General features: G+C 43.1%; 1 protein-coding gene across 1 annotated transcript in view; it reads left to right on the top strand.

The window, feature by feature from the left end:
• Window positions 1-17,445, top strand: part of MRPL39 (mitochondrial ribosomal protein L39) — a 171,805-nt gene that overhangs the window by 147,258 nt on the left and 7,102 nt on the right. Inside the window, exons 8-9 of the mRNA XM_073617072.1 lie at window positions 907-1,060; window positions 11,713-11,760. Of these exons, the coding sequence (XP_073473173.1) occupies window positions 907-1,060; window positions 11,713-11,760 (202 nt within the window). The remainder of the gene's footprint in view (window positions 1-906; window positions 1,061-11,712; window positions 11,761-17,445) is intronic.

Below are 17,445 nucleotides of genomic sequence, written 5' to 3'. Positions count from 1 at the left end.
ATTTGCATTTGTCTGGCATATTAAAGCAAGTCTTAATAAGAGGTCCTAGCGACTGGTGATGTTTGTGTCATAGCATACAAATATTCTGATAAATGTTGAAAATGGATACCACTTGTGGTGCATCCTTTGCAAAGACGACTATATATATATACTACAGTAATGAACGTGAAGAAATTGGAAAGAAAGACCCAAAGAACATAATCTCATGATGTGTAAAACATATGTAATTGAATAAGTGCTTCTTTTAGAGATGAACTCCGAGGATTTAAAAAATTCTGGTGGAACTGCTCCCGCACTGCAAGGATTATATGTTCGTTTAGGTCTAGGGGCTGGAAAAAGTTTTACTTACCCTATTCTCCACTACCACAGGCTCCCTCCAGACTGTAAGACTAGCCCCCGCAGGCTCTTCTCCCATGTGAGGTTGCATGTCCTCTGATGTCATCAAGACCAGAGCAGAGCCCATAGGTCTGCCCTGTACATGAGGACTCCAAGGAGAAGTCCAATTTCAGAGTATAGGAAAGTAGAGTAGAGCAGAGGATTGGGTAAGTAAAACTGCTGTTCCCAGTCCCCTAGATCTAAATGAGTATTTAACCCTTGCCGCATGGGGGCACCCCCACTGCAAAGGGAGTTTTTTTTCCTTTCCCTGGAGATAGGCTTTAAAGCCACCACTGTATCTTATGTGCCACTTCTTTCTATTTATTTTGTGATATGTCTGGGCTGTCTTCAAGCTTCTTGATGTCCATAGTGAAACCTTTTTATTTTATTGTTTCCTTACAGAAATTTCACCGGATATTGGCTTGTCCACATCACTAAAATATTGTTTGGCTAAAAAGAAAAGTTCTATACTGATCAGAAATTAAAGTTTCATGTGTTACATCGTTGATCATTTTTTCGTTCTCTTCCCAGATTTGGTGAATTTGTGGATCTCTCTGAAGGTCCTCACATACCCAGAACAAGTTTCTGTATGCAGTATGAGGTCACAGCAGCACACTCCATCATTCATATTTCTACAGAACATGTTAGACGGTTTCAGGGTCTCTCTTTACCGTGGCACTTCAAGGTAAGGAAAAGTAAGATCCTTATTAGCACTCCTAATGTGCCATTACAAGCTGGTGCTGAGAATACTGAACATGTTTGATTGCCAGTTTGCCTCTGCAGGTACTTTGGTTGTGTCGTGACTTAGATAATCAGCTGCACGGAAAATAAGATTCTACTTTTGTACTTTTAAATTGGTGAAGTCGCATGCTAAATTGGGTATGCAGGGATTGACATAAAGCTTGAAGAAATATAGAAGAAAGAAATAAATAAATAATGAAGGTGGTGTTTTTTTCTTTAAGTTCTCCTTTAGTCCTCAGTGGTAGTAACACACTTCACTGCCTCTGTCACATTGACCATTTGATTCTCCGAGTCTTTCTGTCCCTAGATCCCCGAGTCCCAGGCATTTTCTCAGCAATGTCTCGGTTCCTCACATTATACCTTATAGCATTTATATAATTATAAATATAAAGTGTTCTTCAAAAACTTTTCACACTTTTTTTTTACTCTGTTCAATGTAAAAAAAGGGCGGAAACTTTTTGAAGACCCCTCGTACATTGTACATATTTTACTTTTTTTAATTTATTTTTTTGAGACACAGATTTCATTTGGTAGCACATTTGGATACATATATTTGTATTTCATTGGCTATTATTGGGAATAAATAGTGAAAAATTAGAAAAAAAATACACAATGCAGTGGTTATATAATTTGTGCACTCCCACATATTTACTGCAAAATATAACCAGAAAATTCTGCTGATTAAAATATCACATTGGTGCTACTTTTATATCATGTTGTGGAATGGCACAGATCAAAGTGAATGTATGCATTTTACTTTAGGAGAGCTTTATCTCCCTTTCAACATTGTGATGCACAGAGGGGAAAAATGTATTGGTAAAATGCTAGCATAAGATACGATTTCATTAACACGGCAGTAACATTTATATTTTTTCAGGCATGTAATCGCTAAAAATTCGAATGACATTACGCTCACTTACATGAGCATTTACAATAGATGCAAATGTTATCCAGATCATCCGACATCACTTTTGCAACCTTGGGATTCATTTTGGGAGGAAATATTTATATATCCTAAAACAAATGGTGCTACACCTCGTGCAAACAATCGTATACAAACAAAAGATTAGTTAATCAGTGATTATAACGGGTCTCTACACAAAACAACAAACCAATAAAGCAGTCAAGATTCCAGTCCCTGATCTGTCCCTTAACCGCTTCAGCCCCGGAAGATTTTACCCCTTCCTGACTGGAGCACTTTTTGTGATTCGGCACTGTGTCGCTTTAACTGACAATTGCGCGGTCGTGTGACGTTGCACCCAAACAAAATTGACGTCCTTTTTTTCCCACAAATAGAGCTTTCTTTTTGTGGTATTTGATCACCTCTGCTGTTTTTTATTTTTTGCACTATAAGCAAAAAAAGAGCGACAATTTTGAAAAAAACGCATTTTTTTTTTACTTTTTGCTATAATAAATATTCCCCAAAAATATATAAAAAAACTTTTTTTTTCCTCAGTTTAGGTCAATATGTATTCTTCTACATATTTTTGGTAAAAAAAATTGCATTAAGCGTATATTAATTGGTTTGTGCAAAAGTTATAACGTCTACAAAATAGGGGATAGTTTTTGGCATTTTTATTTTTAATTTTTTTTTTATTAGTAATGGCGGCGATCTGCAATTTTATCGGAACTGCGACATTATGTCGGACACTTTTGACACTATTTTGGGACCATTGTCATTTATATAGCGATCAGTGCTATAAAAATGCACTGATTACGGTGTAAATGACACTGGCAGTGAAGGGGTTAACCACTAGGGGGCGATGAAGTGATTAAGTGTGTCCTAGGGAGTGATTCTAACTGGGGGTGGGGGGGTGCGTGGGCTTCAAGTAAACATCTCTTGGAATAGAAAAAAAAGCATGACAGGATCTCTTAAAAATGAGACCGGAGTCAAAAAGACCTCACATCTCATATTTACACTAACATGCAATTAAAAAAAAAAAAAAAAAAAGGCCCTTTAAAAGCTATGGGTGGAAGTAATGTTTTGACGTCGCTTCCGCCCTGCAATGGTATGGAGACAGGTGGGGGCCATCTTCCCCTCACCCATCTCCATGCCACTGACGTGAGAGGATCCGATCGCCTCCGCCGCTGTCGGCGGCTCCGGTTAACGGGCGGAGGGCACCGGAGCGTGGCGGGAGGGGGGCCTCTCCCGCCGCCGATAAAAGTGATCTTGCGGCGAATCCGCTACAGAGACCACTAGTATCGGAAACCGGACCATTGGCCGAAAAACAAGATACCGGGGTTATGGCAGCTAGCTGCTTCCATAACAACGATATTCCTCTTCAAACTTAGGACGTACCATATATACTCGAGTATAAGTCGAGATTTTCAGCCCTTTTTTTTGGGCTGAAAGTGCCCGCCTCGACTTATACTCGAGTCACCGCCGTCTGCCTACATGATCAGCGTGTCATACAGGCAGACGGAGGCCAGCGTGTGCTATTACTGTTTGGTGGCCAATTACTGTTCAAAAGCCGCGCCTCCTCCTCGTCTGTGATAGGCAGAAAACTCCATTTCCCAGCAATCCGTGTACAGCCTATCACGGACATTCTCTCATCCTCGTCCATTGTATGAGGATGAGAGAATGTCCGTGATAGGCTGACTGCTGACTGATGGGAAATGGAGTTTTCTGCCTATCACGGACAAGGAGGAGGCGCCGCTTTTGAACAGTGAATGGCCGCCGAATAGTAATAGCATTTGCTGATTGGTGCAGAGCGGCACACGGAGGCATGCACAGGACACAGGTAGGATGTACACATACACAGGACACATGCACATATACACATGACACATGCACATATACACAGGACACAGACACAGGACCCATGCACATAGACACAGGACCCATGCACATAGACACAGGACCCATGCACATAGACACAGGACCCATGCACATAGACACAGGACCCATGCACATGGACACAGGACCCATGCACATAGACACAGGACCCATGCACATGGACACAGGACCCATGCACATGGACACAGGACCCATGCACATGGACACAGGACCCATGCACATGGACACAGGACCCATGCACATGGACACAGGACCCATGCACATGGACACAGGACCCATGCACATGGACACAGGACCCATGCACATGGACACAGGACCCATGCACATGGACACATGGACACATAGACACATGCACATGGACACATGGACACATGGACACATGGACACATGGACACATGGACACATGGACACATGGACACAGACACATGGACACAGACACATGGACACAGACACATGGACACAGACACATGGACACAGACACATGGACACATAGACACAGGACACATAGACACAGGACACATAGACACAGGACACATGGACACAGGACACATGGACACATGGACACATGGACACATGGACACATGGACACATGGACACATGGACACATGGACACATGGACACATGGACACAGGACACATAGACACAGGACACATAGACACAGGACACATAGACACAGGACACATGGACACATGGACACATGGACACAGACACATGGACACAGACACATGGACACAGACACATGGACACAGACACATGGACACAGACACATGGACACAGACACATGGACACAGACACATGGACACAGGACACATGGACACAGGACACATGGACACAGGACACATAGACACAGGACACATGACACATGCACATATGCACAGGACACATGGACACATGGACACATGCACAGGACAAAGGGAGGTATACAGCTGCAGATGGGCATTGTTGACCCTCTTTTTCCACTTACAGTAGCTGCTGCATTTCTCACCCTCGTCTTATACTCGGGTCAATAAGTTTTTCCCATTTTTTTTGTGGTAAATTAGGGCCTCGACTTATACTCGAGTATATACGGTATATCGGCGTGCGGTGGCCGGAAGTGGTTAAATTGGTAGAATTATGCTTTTTGTAGTTGAACTTTTGTATTTGTGACCTCCGCAAAAGATTTAAGTTTTTTTATAGTGTGCTGGCTGTTTTTCCATGTGTATTTTGCAGCATCGTCATGTGCCAGGCACCCCACTGGAAGGCGCTAAAGGTGTGCGGAATGGATTGTTTACTAGAAATATAAACCTAAATGGTGTTCTAATTCTTCCTACCTTATCCAGAACTATGAAAAATAGTTTTTTGAATTTAGTTCTACGATACTTTAAGGTCACCTGTATGTTCCCTTACTAAAGCACCATTTCAAAGCAGTAGTAAGTGTTGGGTAAAAAAACAACTCTTCCTGCAAGGTAAAGGCATAATGTGCTAGTATGGACCAGCTTCCATGTTTTGCGGGCTGCGGCCGCTTGAATAGCCGAGCCGCGATGTCATCACTCCCGCACGTGCGCGTGGAAGTCGTGGCCACGGCATAGAGCTCGGAAGGAATGGCATGGGTATGCGCTGGTGATGTCACCGGCTGCTGCTCACTAGAATATCTCCTAAACAGTGCATGTGTATGAGATGTTCATTTTACTTTTGCTTTATTATAAGCTTTCCTGTTGGTAAAAATAAAAATGTAGATTTTACTACCACTTTATCAGCAGGAAATAAGAAAGCAACAGCTTTGACAGATACATTATATATAAATATGTACCTGTATATAGATTTCAGTGTACATTATTTTACAGTGAGCTCAATCACTAAAGCAAAAGTACAGGCAGATGTATAAAACATTAATTCAGTCATGTATATATTTTCAAATTGTCAAATGCAGGAAGCACTTGTCATATCCTACAAAGCAGGGCTGGGTGGTGGAATTCTCAGTGCTCTGTTTGCAGTGTTGCCTGAACATGCTTATAGGATGAGAGAGCAGAGGGATTACATCAGTGCTCTGCTGCTGTCCCTTCCTGTTCCAGTCCAGGACGGGTCTTGGAACAAGCTGTGTGGTCTAGCAATAATTGAGAAATATGTGGTCTTGGACCTTTTATTTTGCTTTTTGGTAGGGGTGGAAGCTGAAATCTGTTGACTGCTTAAACAGGTTATATATATCTAAGCATATGTGTATGTATGTATGTATGTGTGTGTGTATATTATATATATATATATATATATATATATATATATATATATATATATATATATATATATATATATATATATATATATATATATATAATGTGTATGCATGTGTGTGTGTGTGTGTGTGTGTGTATATGTGTATGTGTGTATATATATATATATATATATATATATATATATATATATATATATATATATATATACACACACACACTCACTGGCCGCTTTATTAGGTACACCTGTTCAGTTGCTTGGTAACACAAATTGCTAATCGGCCAATCACATGGCAGCAGCTCAGTGCATTTGGGCATCTAGACGTGGTGAAGATAACTTGCTAAAGTTCAAACAGAGCATCAGAATGGGGAAGAAAGGGGATTTAAGAGATTTTGAATTTGGCATGGTTGTTGGTGCCAGATGAGCTGGTCTGAGAATGTCAAAAACTGCTGATCTACAGAGATTTTTATGAGCAACCATCTCTAGGGTTTACAGAGAATGGTCCGAAATAGAGAAAATATCCAGGGGGCAGGAGTTGTGTGGGCGAAAATGCCTTGATGATGATATCTGCCAGCGCAATACAGACAGGGTTAATTATGTCAAACACAGCTTCCCAGCCCCCCCGACAAAAGAACTAATTGGGAATAGTCAATGGTGGGGTTATTAGAAAGTAGCATCCAAAATGGGGAGCATCAATTTTTCAAGCCTAAGTATAACTAAAATTAAAAACGGATAGATGCGCACAAGGGACATAATTTGCAGTCAGGAGGTGTCCCTTATGCTGATTCTTCCGCTGTTAGTAGAAAACCTCCTCCGTCCATGCCCTCCCACACTCGCAATCTCCGGTGTCATGGAAGTTAAAAGAACAAAAAACAAAAAATACCTAAAAGAAAAAAAATACAGAATTCTTAGTAAATCGAACTTTCAGAACTGATTTACTGCATGCATTATTTTACCGCATTTTATTTGCCTTTATTTAACTCTTAGTGACTTGATCCCTGTCTCTCTTGAATTAATTTGTTTTAGCAATAGTCCACTCCTTTATTATTTTCATATTATTATTTTATTTATTTTTATTCAGCTAAATAGTTTTATTTTCTCTAAGAAAGTATTGCTGTATTTTTTTTTAACTGTTTATTCTCTTTTATCTTTTTTTGTTGTTTCCTTCATGTGTCTGAAATTCTGCTGTAAAGCGCTATTACAATCAAGGCTTTATTGTGTGAATGGTGCCGCTTAGAAGCCTTCACTTCATATTAGCATAATTACAAAGGTTGATTGTTTACGAACACTTCAGATAACCCCAAGTGGTCCCTGGTTTTCTCCTTCTTGCTGAGTCTTAAGTAAAAACTGCAGTTTTTGTGCTGAAGTATAATAGCGTTTTTTTTTTTTTTTGTTTTTTTTTTTTTCTGTCTTTTAATAAGATACTAGATTTTCTGAATTATTAAACTATATATAAGCTGTGAAAGGCAATTTTGCTCGCCTTCCCTTTCATGGGATCACGCTGAGCTGGCAGTTTGTTGCTGGGGGAGTGTGGGGAATGTTGTGTGGAGAGTACAGATGAAAAGTTTTGTTTTCCCAGTGCACCGTGAGAGCCTGAGTTTAGTATTGATTGTTTTTATCCTCTGTGCGCTTGTACCCCTCACCGAGGCTTCGCTCACAATGGTGGCCGCTGCAATTTGCACAGAAACCCTGGAAAACGAAAATCTTCTGACCCAAAGTTGTTTTGTGTATTTTTGTAAAGTGCCGCAGTTGTTAAAGGAAAACGTGTCCAGAGAGAAATACAAAGGAGGCTGGTGCTGTTGTTTTTTTTTTTTTTTTTTAAAGGTGCGATTTCCCTGGCCAGCCCTCTGGCATCAGTTCTTAAAGTGTAACCCCCATGTTTTTGAGGAACAAAAATGTACGTTGCATGGATTTTAACAAACTTTTGAGCAGATTCCTACCTTTTTTTGCTGTGAAGAAATAGCTCTTTGTTTCACCACAGTGATCACATATTCATTCTGAATAGGAGGGGCTGGTTTATTATTAATCGGCTGGTGCACTTTCTGTGCTCTGAGGAAAGCTACACAGTCTGCATCCCCTTATAAGTATTTAAAGCCATATTAAAGGCAAGTATTTTTTTCTTTTATTAAATGACAAACATGTCATACTTACCTGCTCTGTGCAATGGTTTTGCACAGGGCAGCCCCAGTTCTCCTCTTCTGGGGTCCCCCGTCAGCGCTCCTGGCCCCTCCCTCCTGCCAAGTGCCCTAGTATTTCACAGGCTTGTCTAAATGTTGTGCAGCAAACTTTAAATGAGCTTCAACATGCTTTTTCTTCAGCAATGGAGTCTTGCTTGGTGAGCGTGCATACAGGCCATGGCTGTTGAATACATTTCTTATTGTTTTCTTTTAACTGGTTCCGGACCAGCCGCCGCAGTTGTACTGCTGCAGGTTGGCTCCCCTGGGCGAACCGCTGTAACTCTACATCGGCCCTTTAAGACGCTGTAGGAGGCGCACGCCCAGAGCCAATGCGAGTGCCCGGCGGGTGCGATGACCGCCGGGCACCCGCGATCGCTTGTGACAGAGTGAGAACCGGGATCTGTGTGTGTAAACACACAAATCCCGGTTCTCTCAGGGGAGAGGAGAGAGATTGTGTGTTCATACTAAGTATGAACACCGATCTCTCTCTTCCCCTAGTCAGTCCCATCCCCTCTACAGTTAGAACACACCTAGGGAACACAATTAACCCCTTGATCGCCCCCTAGTGTTAACCCCTTCCCTGCCAGTGACATCTATACAGTAATCAGTGCATTTTTATAGCACTGATCGCTGTATAATTGTCAATGGTCTCAAAAATGTGTCAAAAGTGTCCACTTTGTGCGCCGGAATATCGCAGTCCCGATAAACATCGCAGATCACCACCATTACTAGTAAAAAAAAAAGTTTAAAAAAATGCCATAAACCTACCCCCTATTTTGTAGACTCTATAACTTTTGCGCAAACCAATCAATATATGCTTATTGCGATTTTTTTATTTTTTTTTGTTGTTTTGTTTTTTACCAAAAATATGTAGAATACATATCGTCCAAAACTGAGGAAAAATTTTTTTTTTTTTTTTTTTAAATTATAGCAAAAAGTAAAAGATATTGTGTTTTCAAAATTGTTGCTCTTTTTTAGTTTATAGCACAAAAAATAAAAACCACAGAGGTGATCAAATACAACCAAAAGTAAGCTCTATTTGTGGGGAAAAAAGGATGTCAATTTTGTGTACAACGTTGCGCGACCGCGCAATTGTCAGTTAAAGCAACGCAGTGCCGTATCACAGAAAATGGCCTGGTAAGCAGCCAAATCTTCCGGGGCTTAAGTGGTTAAACAATTGTGCCTGCTTTCTGAAGCTCTCCACAAGTAATCCTTGGCTCTTTGACAACTCTTCTGATAATTCTTTTCACTCCTCTTTCAGAAATTTTGCGAGGAGCACCTAGTTGTGGCCCGTTTATGGTGAAATTATGTTCTTTCCACTTTGGCTTATGGCCCCAACAGTGCTCACTGGAACATTCAGAAGTTTAGAAATCCTTCTGTAACCAATGTCATCAGTATGTTTTGCAGCAATAAGGTTGCAAAGGTCTTGAGCGAGCTCTTTGCTTTTACCCATCATGAGATGCTTCTTGTGTGACACCTTGGCAATGAGACACCTTTTTATAGGCAATCAGTTGAGACTGAACCAGCCGATATTAATTTAACCACCTCAATACAGGGCACTTTCACCCCCTTCCTGCCCAAGCCATTTTTCAGTTTTCAGCGCTGTCGCACTTTGAATGACAATTGCGCGGTCATGTTACACTGCACCCTAATGAAATTGTTATAATTTTTTCCCCACAAATAGACACTTTCTTTTGGTGGTATTTGATCACCTCTGCGGTTTTTATTTATTGCGCTATAAACAAAAGAAGAGGGACAATTTTGAAAAAACACAATATTTTTTACTTTTTACTATAATAAATATCCAATTTTTTTTTTTTTTTTAAACAAATTTTTTCCTCAGTTTAGGCCGATACGTATTCTTCTACATATTTTTGGTAAAAAAAAAATTGCGATAAGCGTATATTGATTTGTTTGCGCAAAAGTTATAGCGTCTACAAAATAGGGGATAGATTTATAGCATTTTTATTTATTTATTTTTTACTAGTAATGGCGGCGATCTGCGATTTTTATTGTGACTGCGATATTGCGGCGGACATATCGGACACTTTTGACACATTTTTGGGACCATTCACATTTATACAGCGATCCATGCTATAAAATTGCATTGATTACTGTGTAAATGTGACTGGCAGGGAAGGGGTTAACCACTAGGGGGCGATCGAGGGGTTAATGTATGACCTAGGGAGGTGATTCTAACTGTGGGGGGAGGGGACTGACTGGGGGAGGTGACCGATCGGTGCCCCTTTGTACAAGGGACACGCCATCGGTCTCCTCTCCTCTCTGACAGGACGTGGATCTGTGTTTACATGCACAGATCCACGGTCCTGCTCTGTTACCCGGCAATCGCGGGTGCCCGGCGGACATTGCGGCCGCCGGGCACGCGCACCGGGTCCCGAGCGACGCAGCGCCCCCTAGTGGCTCAGGAGGGCGATCACGTCATATGACGTCCGCCCAGAACAAGAGAAGCCTCGTCCCGCCGTCATATGACGGTGGGCGGTGGCTTAGTAGTTAAAGGGGCAAGATCACTTTCTAATTACTGATAGATTCCAGCTGGTGTCTTGGCTTTCCATGCCTTTTTACACCTCCATTTCTTCATGTGTTCAGTACTTTTTCCCTGTGTCATTCCATTTTATTACACATAATTTAATTTCCGAAACTTATTTGTTTTGGTTTCGTCCTATGTATGGATTGCATGGGTTGCTACCGACGTGGTGAAAATTTCATGTCAACAGCCCCTTAGAAATATATTTACCTAAAAGAAAATGGAGACGTGTTCAACACTTATTTTACCCGCTGTATATATGAAGTGCAAACCTTTAGGCCTCATTGACATTGGTGTACATCTGAGCGAGAGTCATGTTTGCCTGTATAGGGTTACAAAGGTGTTCCATGTATCCCTGTGCACATAGTCCCATTTATATCAATTGAGATGCAGCAGTTGCACAGATACAGCTGCTGCTCCCAATTTGACAGCCGCATGGGTGCAAGACCCTGATTGCACACTGTCTGAGTTTGGGTCCATGCATGCGTATTGATGCCAAATTGGGAGCAACTGCTGCGTCCCAATTGATATGAATGGGACTCCCTGCATGGGGATGCACCTGTGCACTCTCATGCAGACAAATACGACCCTTGCATGGGTGTATGCTATAGTATATCCTTGTGAACGAAGCCTTACAGGGAATGTGGACATAATCCTCTGTAGGCAAACCCTCTGATGCCAGGGAAGACTTCTCCCTATATAGAACTGGCTGTGCACATGTTTCAGTTATGTATTTAGCAGTTTGGATTGAGTGTCTCGCACATAAGGACCCATTAAAACATCTACATTAAACTGTTTTTCTTAGTTTGTGGTTTCTGTTGCATTTTAATTATCGAATGTGACTCATTGTGACTTTTATTCTGCTGCAGGCTCATCACACAGTCTGGAATAAACTGAGAATAAGAGCCCAAAAGCTGGTAAGCCTACCCACAATGCACTGCACACGTATAGTACACCGGCATCTCATGACACCTTTGTTGCACAGGATTAATGAAACATTCTAATGAAATAAACTTCCGTGAAGGAGAATTGGGAAAAACTGGCTCATAAAATGGCCCAGACGATTGCAGATCCTTTAGTGCATTTTGTTATAGGGAAAAGCAGACTGCAGTGGGATAATTCCTCACATTTACAGTCTGTGGCATGTAAAATTAGACAGTCGGCAATAAAGCAAATATAAAATCTCTATAGCTGCCCCAAATAACAGCTCAGAGTTAAATTGTAGTAGACTTTTTTTTTTTTTTTGGTTAATGGTATTTTAAGCCTGTATTCACATTTTCTGCCTTTAAAAATGTAGGCTTTGTGTACTTGGCTAAAATTAATTACCGCTCTATCTCTGGTTTTAATGATTATTCACATTTCTTCAAAATGTACAGGGGATTGTGGAACACCTGTGCAGGAAAAACTGGGATGTGCATAGGAATTAGACTAAGTTGATTGTAACTGTCAGTCATGTACAGTGCAGCTCGCATCAGCCTAATGTTTGATGATATGCACATAATATGGTACTCGGAGAAAATAGCCTTTACAGAGTCATATGAGGACCTATGCCAGGGGTGCCCTCTGATGTGGCCCGTGACCTCCTGCTCTGGGATGGTGGGTCAGCAAGCTCAGATCGCAGGGTCCCAACCCTCCATCCCAGAGCATCAGTGGGAACAATGGAGCCGGCTATAGAGGAAGCATGCGGCTGGAGTAGAGAGCAGAGCTTCCGGTATAGCCCCGGCTCCTGTCACAGGCTGAGTGATACTAAATGCACTCCGCATGGGACAGCAGCAGCCAGTTATACCCGCCTTGGGAACAGCGGCAGCCGCACCTGCCTGGGGCACAGCAACAGGGAGCCAGCCATACCCACCTGGGGGGACAGCAGCAGGCAGCCAGCCATACCTGCTTGGGGGACAGCAGTAGGCAGCCAGCCAGCCATACCTGCTTGGGGGACAGCAGCAGCCAGCCAGCCATACCCACCTGGGGGGACAGCAGCAGGCAGCCAGCCATACCTGCTTGGGGGACAGCAGTAGGCACCCAGCCATACCTGCTTGGGGGACAGCAGCAGCCAGCCAGCCAGCCATACCCACTTGGGGGACAGCAGCAGCAGCCAGCCAGCCATACCCGCTTGGGGGACAGCAGCAGGCAGCTAGCCATACCCGCTTGGGGGACAGCAGCAGGCAGCCAGCCAGCCATACCCGCTTGGGGGACAGCAGCAGGCAGCTAGCCATACCTGCTTGGGGGACAGCAGCATACAGCCAGCCAGCCATACCTGCTTGGGGGACAGCAGCAGCCAGCCATACCGGCTTGGGGGACAGCAGCAGCCAGCCATACCGGCTTGGGGGACAGCAGCAGCCAGCCATACCGGCTTGGGGGACAGCAACAGCAGCAGCCAGCCATACCGGCTTGGGGGACAGCAGCAGCCAGCCATACCGGCTTGGGGGACAGCAGCAGCCAGCCATACCGGCTTGGGGGGACAGCAGGAGCCAGCCATACCGGCTTGGGGGACAGCAGCAGCCAGCCATACCGGCTTGGGGGACAGCAGCAGCCAGCCATACCGGCTTGGGGGACAGCAGCAAGCAGCCATACATGCCTGGGAGACAACAGTAGCCAGCAATACCTGCAGGAATCCTGAATCGGGTGGACCCAATTAGACCATGTAAACAGATTTGTGTTCGCCCACTTCCGTCTGGGTGAATCAGATCGGAGGGCCCATAGAGTAGAGCGGGCTATGTTTTGTGTCTGCTCTGCTTATGCGGAGTGGACACGGATGGTCATCCGCCCGCTCCACTCATTGTGGCCCACGACCAGTTACCAAGTCGCTTAAGTGGCCCTCGCTCTTCAAAAGGTTGGGCACCCCTGACCTTCACTAATACATTTTGAGATGTTGAGATGATATAGAGGTGCCAGACTGTGGCCAGTGGGAGTAGAAATGTTCCTGGCATCAGTGGGAGTAAACAGCACCATATTTATTATTGGGGAAGGAATAGTGCCCCGTCATTGATATCAGTGGAAGGAATAGTGCCCCGTTGTTGGTGTCATTGTGAGGAATAGTAGCCATCATTGGTATCAGTGGGAGAAATGGTGCTCCATCATTGGTATCAGTGGGAGGAATAGTGCCCCATCATTTGTATCAGTGGGAGAAATTGTGCCCTGTCATTGGTATCAATGGGAGAAATCGTGCCCTGTCATTGGTATCAGTGGAGGAAAGTTTGCCCCATCATTGGTATCATTGGGAGGAATAGTAACCATCATTGGTATTAGTGGGAGGAATAGTGCCCCATTGTTGGAGTCCGAGAGAGAAATTAAGCCCCATTGTTGGTGTTAGTTGTTAGAATAATGTCTCATGTCAGTGGGAGGAATAGTGCTCCAAGGATCAGATAAAGACGAAGCAAAGGGCCACAGTTTGGAAACCACTGGCTAAGATACTTCTACCTTTTTACTTATATAGTGCACCCAGACCCCTATACTGTCTTTACTGAAAGTAGTGTAGTAATCCAATGAGAGTGGCTTAGTGGCCCGCAATGAACTCTTATTGATTAGAAGGTTTAACAGGTAGTTGTGGCTTCTATCGCTAGTCAAGGCTTTTTAATACTAGACTTAATAGCAGTCACCTTGGGGTTGTTCACTTAGCAGCACTTAGTTCTGGAGACAGAGGAAGACAGATTCACATTTAAACCCATAATGCATTTCAATGCAAGGCCATAGATGGTGTAATTCTCTTTCCTGCAACCACAAATTGCAAGAAAGAAAATCGCTTGATTCCCCCATCAACGCAGTCATTGTTGATGGGGGAATCCCTCCCGTGAAGCTATTGTGTTCTCCACACAGTGATTATTGATAGCGGCTGGCAATGATCGCATGAAAAATCTGAGATGCTGGTTATACCCAAGTTGATTGATCAATCAACTTTGGTGCAATCTGCCTGCCCATTCATGGTTCGAACCTTGAAAGGTCCATGGCTGGCTTTAATGGACCAAGAAGAGAACACAAGACTAATAGGGTAGGTAATCTTAATGCACAGATTGATGACCAGGCCGCTTGAGTTTACAGTTCTTTGGTCATCAGTCATTAACCAGCACTCCATTTTATAAAAGAGATAACAAGTAGAATGGGAGTCACAATTCAGTCTGAGGTTGTGACAATTGGATAGGAAGCACAGTCAAAGTTAGAAACCCAAGGCAAGGTAAGAACCCAAAGGAGCAGAGAACACTGCTGAAGACCTTGCAGGAGCAAGTGGCAGATCCCAGCATTCTTATAGGACTATCTCACAGGACTTGGAATCCTAATCAGATATAGAAGCATACTCTGATGTTCTTTGCTGTCTGTGATTTGGGGGGGCTGGAGTAATCCCTGTTCCATCACAAACATGCCATTTGTCAAACAGGTTATGCAATATTAGAGAAATGAACAGGAGCTATGAAACTGGGATTTGCTTGGTTTACAGACCTGAGAAAGACCATCATGTTCATGAAAAGCCACAGGCAGCTGATCATGGCTGCTATAAATTACTTTGTGTAGACTGTCTGAATATGTTAAAATGTAACTTTTTAGTGTACCCCTCACCCACACAAAGTTAAATTGGCTGCTCTGAAAGAATAAAGTTTACACTTCTTTTCTTTGGCCAGTATGCAACCAGTTCACTTCCAAGGGCATAACCATTTCTAGTTCTGTCGGATCAATGGTTACACAAACGTTGATTATGATGACTTGGCCCATGAATGACAGATGCCAGTACAGTTCTGTAATTGGCATCAGAAGGTTAGATTCAGCCAGTAAATAATTCTGTGCTGTGTTTTCTTCAGTGAGTCTCAATTACATTTCAGACTGCAGAATCCCTGTACAATAGCTAGAAGGCAGAAATACTACAAGAATCGCCATGTCTGTAAACAAGACGTGATTGAGCTGAGCAAGGCCTGTCAGACTGCATCAGTTGTACCTTTTATGAGGCGGTGATGCTATCCAAGCTCCTGTAAAAGAAATGTGAGTCAGTGCCCAAGATAAACTGGGACTGTGTTGAATCATACTGAACAACTAGACCTTTATCTTTTAGTGTAATTCCTTTATGAAGTGTAAATATGTACATTGCTGTACATCCAATGAAAAAGCTTCAAGCTATAAACAAAGTATGTAGAAAACAGGACAAAGGAGAAGAGTACTACCCAGCCTAAATAAGGCCAGCCATAGACGGTGAAAATTTCTTTCCTGCAACCAAGGGTTGCAGGAAAGAAACTTGTTTGATTCCCCCCATAAACACAGTCAGGTAAAAACCCTCCCACGTAGCCGTTGTCTTCTCCCAGGGGGTGGGCGAGATCCCCACTGGCAGAAGACCGTGATTATTGCTAGAGGCTATAACAATCCGGCAGGATTGGGTATGTTCAGCCTACCTATACATGGTTCTAATCTTGGCCAGTTCCTGCTGAACCAGCCGGGATTCGAACCCTGATAAGTGTGCACAGTCCTTATGTATTAATGAGGATCTGTTTCTGACTATTGCCTGTCATCAGTCTGCAGCTGATCTTTTCCCCATTGGTGCCTGACATGCCTGTGTCTGTGTAAAGACAGCCACCTTGGTTGAGGAGCAGGGCATTGCTTACTCATGTCGGAGCTGTTGCTCCAATGACTGATGAACTGATGTCTGGGGATTTTGTTCATGAAGCAGCAGGAGAGGTGGAGGAAGCACAGATCCACAGAATGCATAAAGCAGAAGCCAGTGGGTCCTTGCACTGCAGCTCTTCAGGTACATCTTCCTCTCCAGAAAGGAGAACAGTGAGCGACACCGTAAAGACTAGCAGTCAGGCAGTAGTGCCTCAGATTTCGCACTGCAGATATACAACTGTCAGGCTGCAGAACAGGAGTACCTAGGAACACGAAGGCCATTTATATGAGGAATTCAAAGCAAAAGGTAGATTTGTCAGTATGCTGCTTAACCACAATTAAAATTCCTAGAGATTCCCTGTATTTTTTTTTTTTTGTAGTTCAGTTCTATTTTAAATGTCTATTTGGCTAACAAAGGTGTGCGTTTGTATTTACACACCACACACACACACACATATATATATATCGGCCAATCACATGGCAACTCGATGCATTTAGACATCTAGACGTGCTGAAGACTACTTGCTGAAGTTCAAAGCGAACATCAGAATGGGGAAGAAAAGGGAATTAAGTGACTTTGAACATGGCATGTTATTTGGTGCCAGATGGGCTGGTCTGAGTATTTCAAAAACTGCTGATCTTCTGGGATTTTCACAAACAACCATCTCTAGGGTTTACAGAGAATGGTCTGAAAAAGAGAAAATATCCAATGAGCGGCAGTTGTGTGGATCACAATGCCTTGTTGATGTCAGAGGTCAGAGAAGAATGGGCAGACTGGTTTGAGATGATAGAAAGGCAACAGTAACTCAAATGACCACTCGTTACAACCAAGGTATAGAATACCATCTCTGAATGCACAACACATCGAACCTTGAAGCTGATTAGCTACAGCAACAGAAGACCACACCGGATTTCACTCCTGTCAGCTAAGAACAGGAAACTGAGGCTGAGGCTACAATTCATACATTCACCAAAATTGGAGAATAGAGGATTGAAAAACGTTGCCTGTTCTGATGAGTCTC

This window comes from Aquarana catesbeiana, linkage group LG02 (genome assembly GCF_042186555.1).
Source record: "Aquarana catesbeiana isolate 2022-GZ linkage group LG02, ASM4218655v1, whole genome shotgun sequence".
In the NCBI taxonomy this organism is placed as follows: Eukaryota; Metazoa; Chordata; class Amphibia; order Anura; family Ranidae; genus Aquarana; species Aquarana catesbeiana.
The sequence above is the reverse complement of the archived record's forward strand: the minus strand, read 5'-3'. Positions and strand labels throughout refer to the sequence as shown.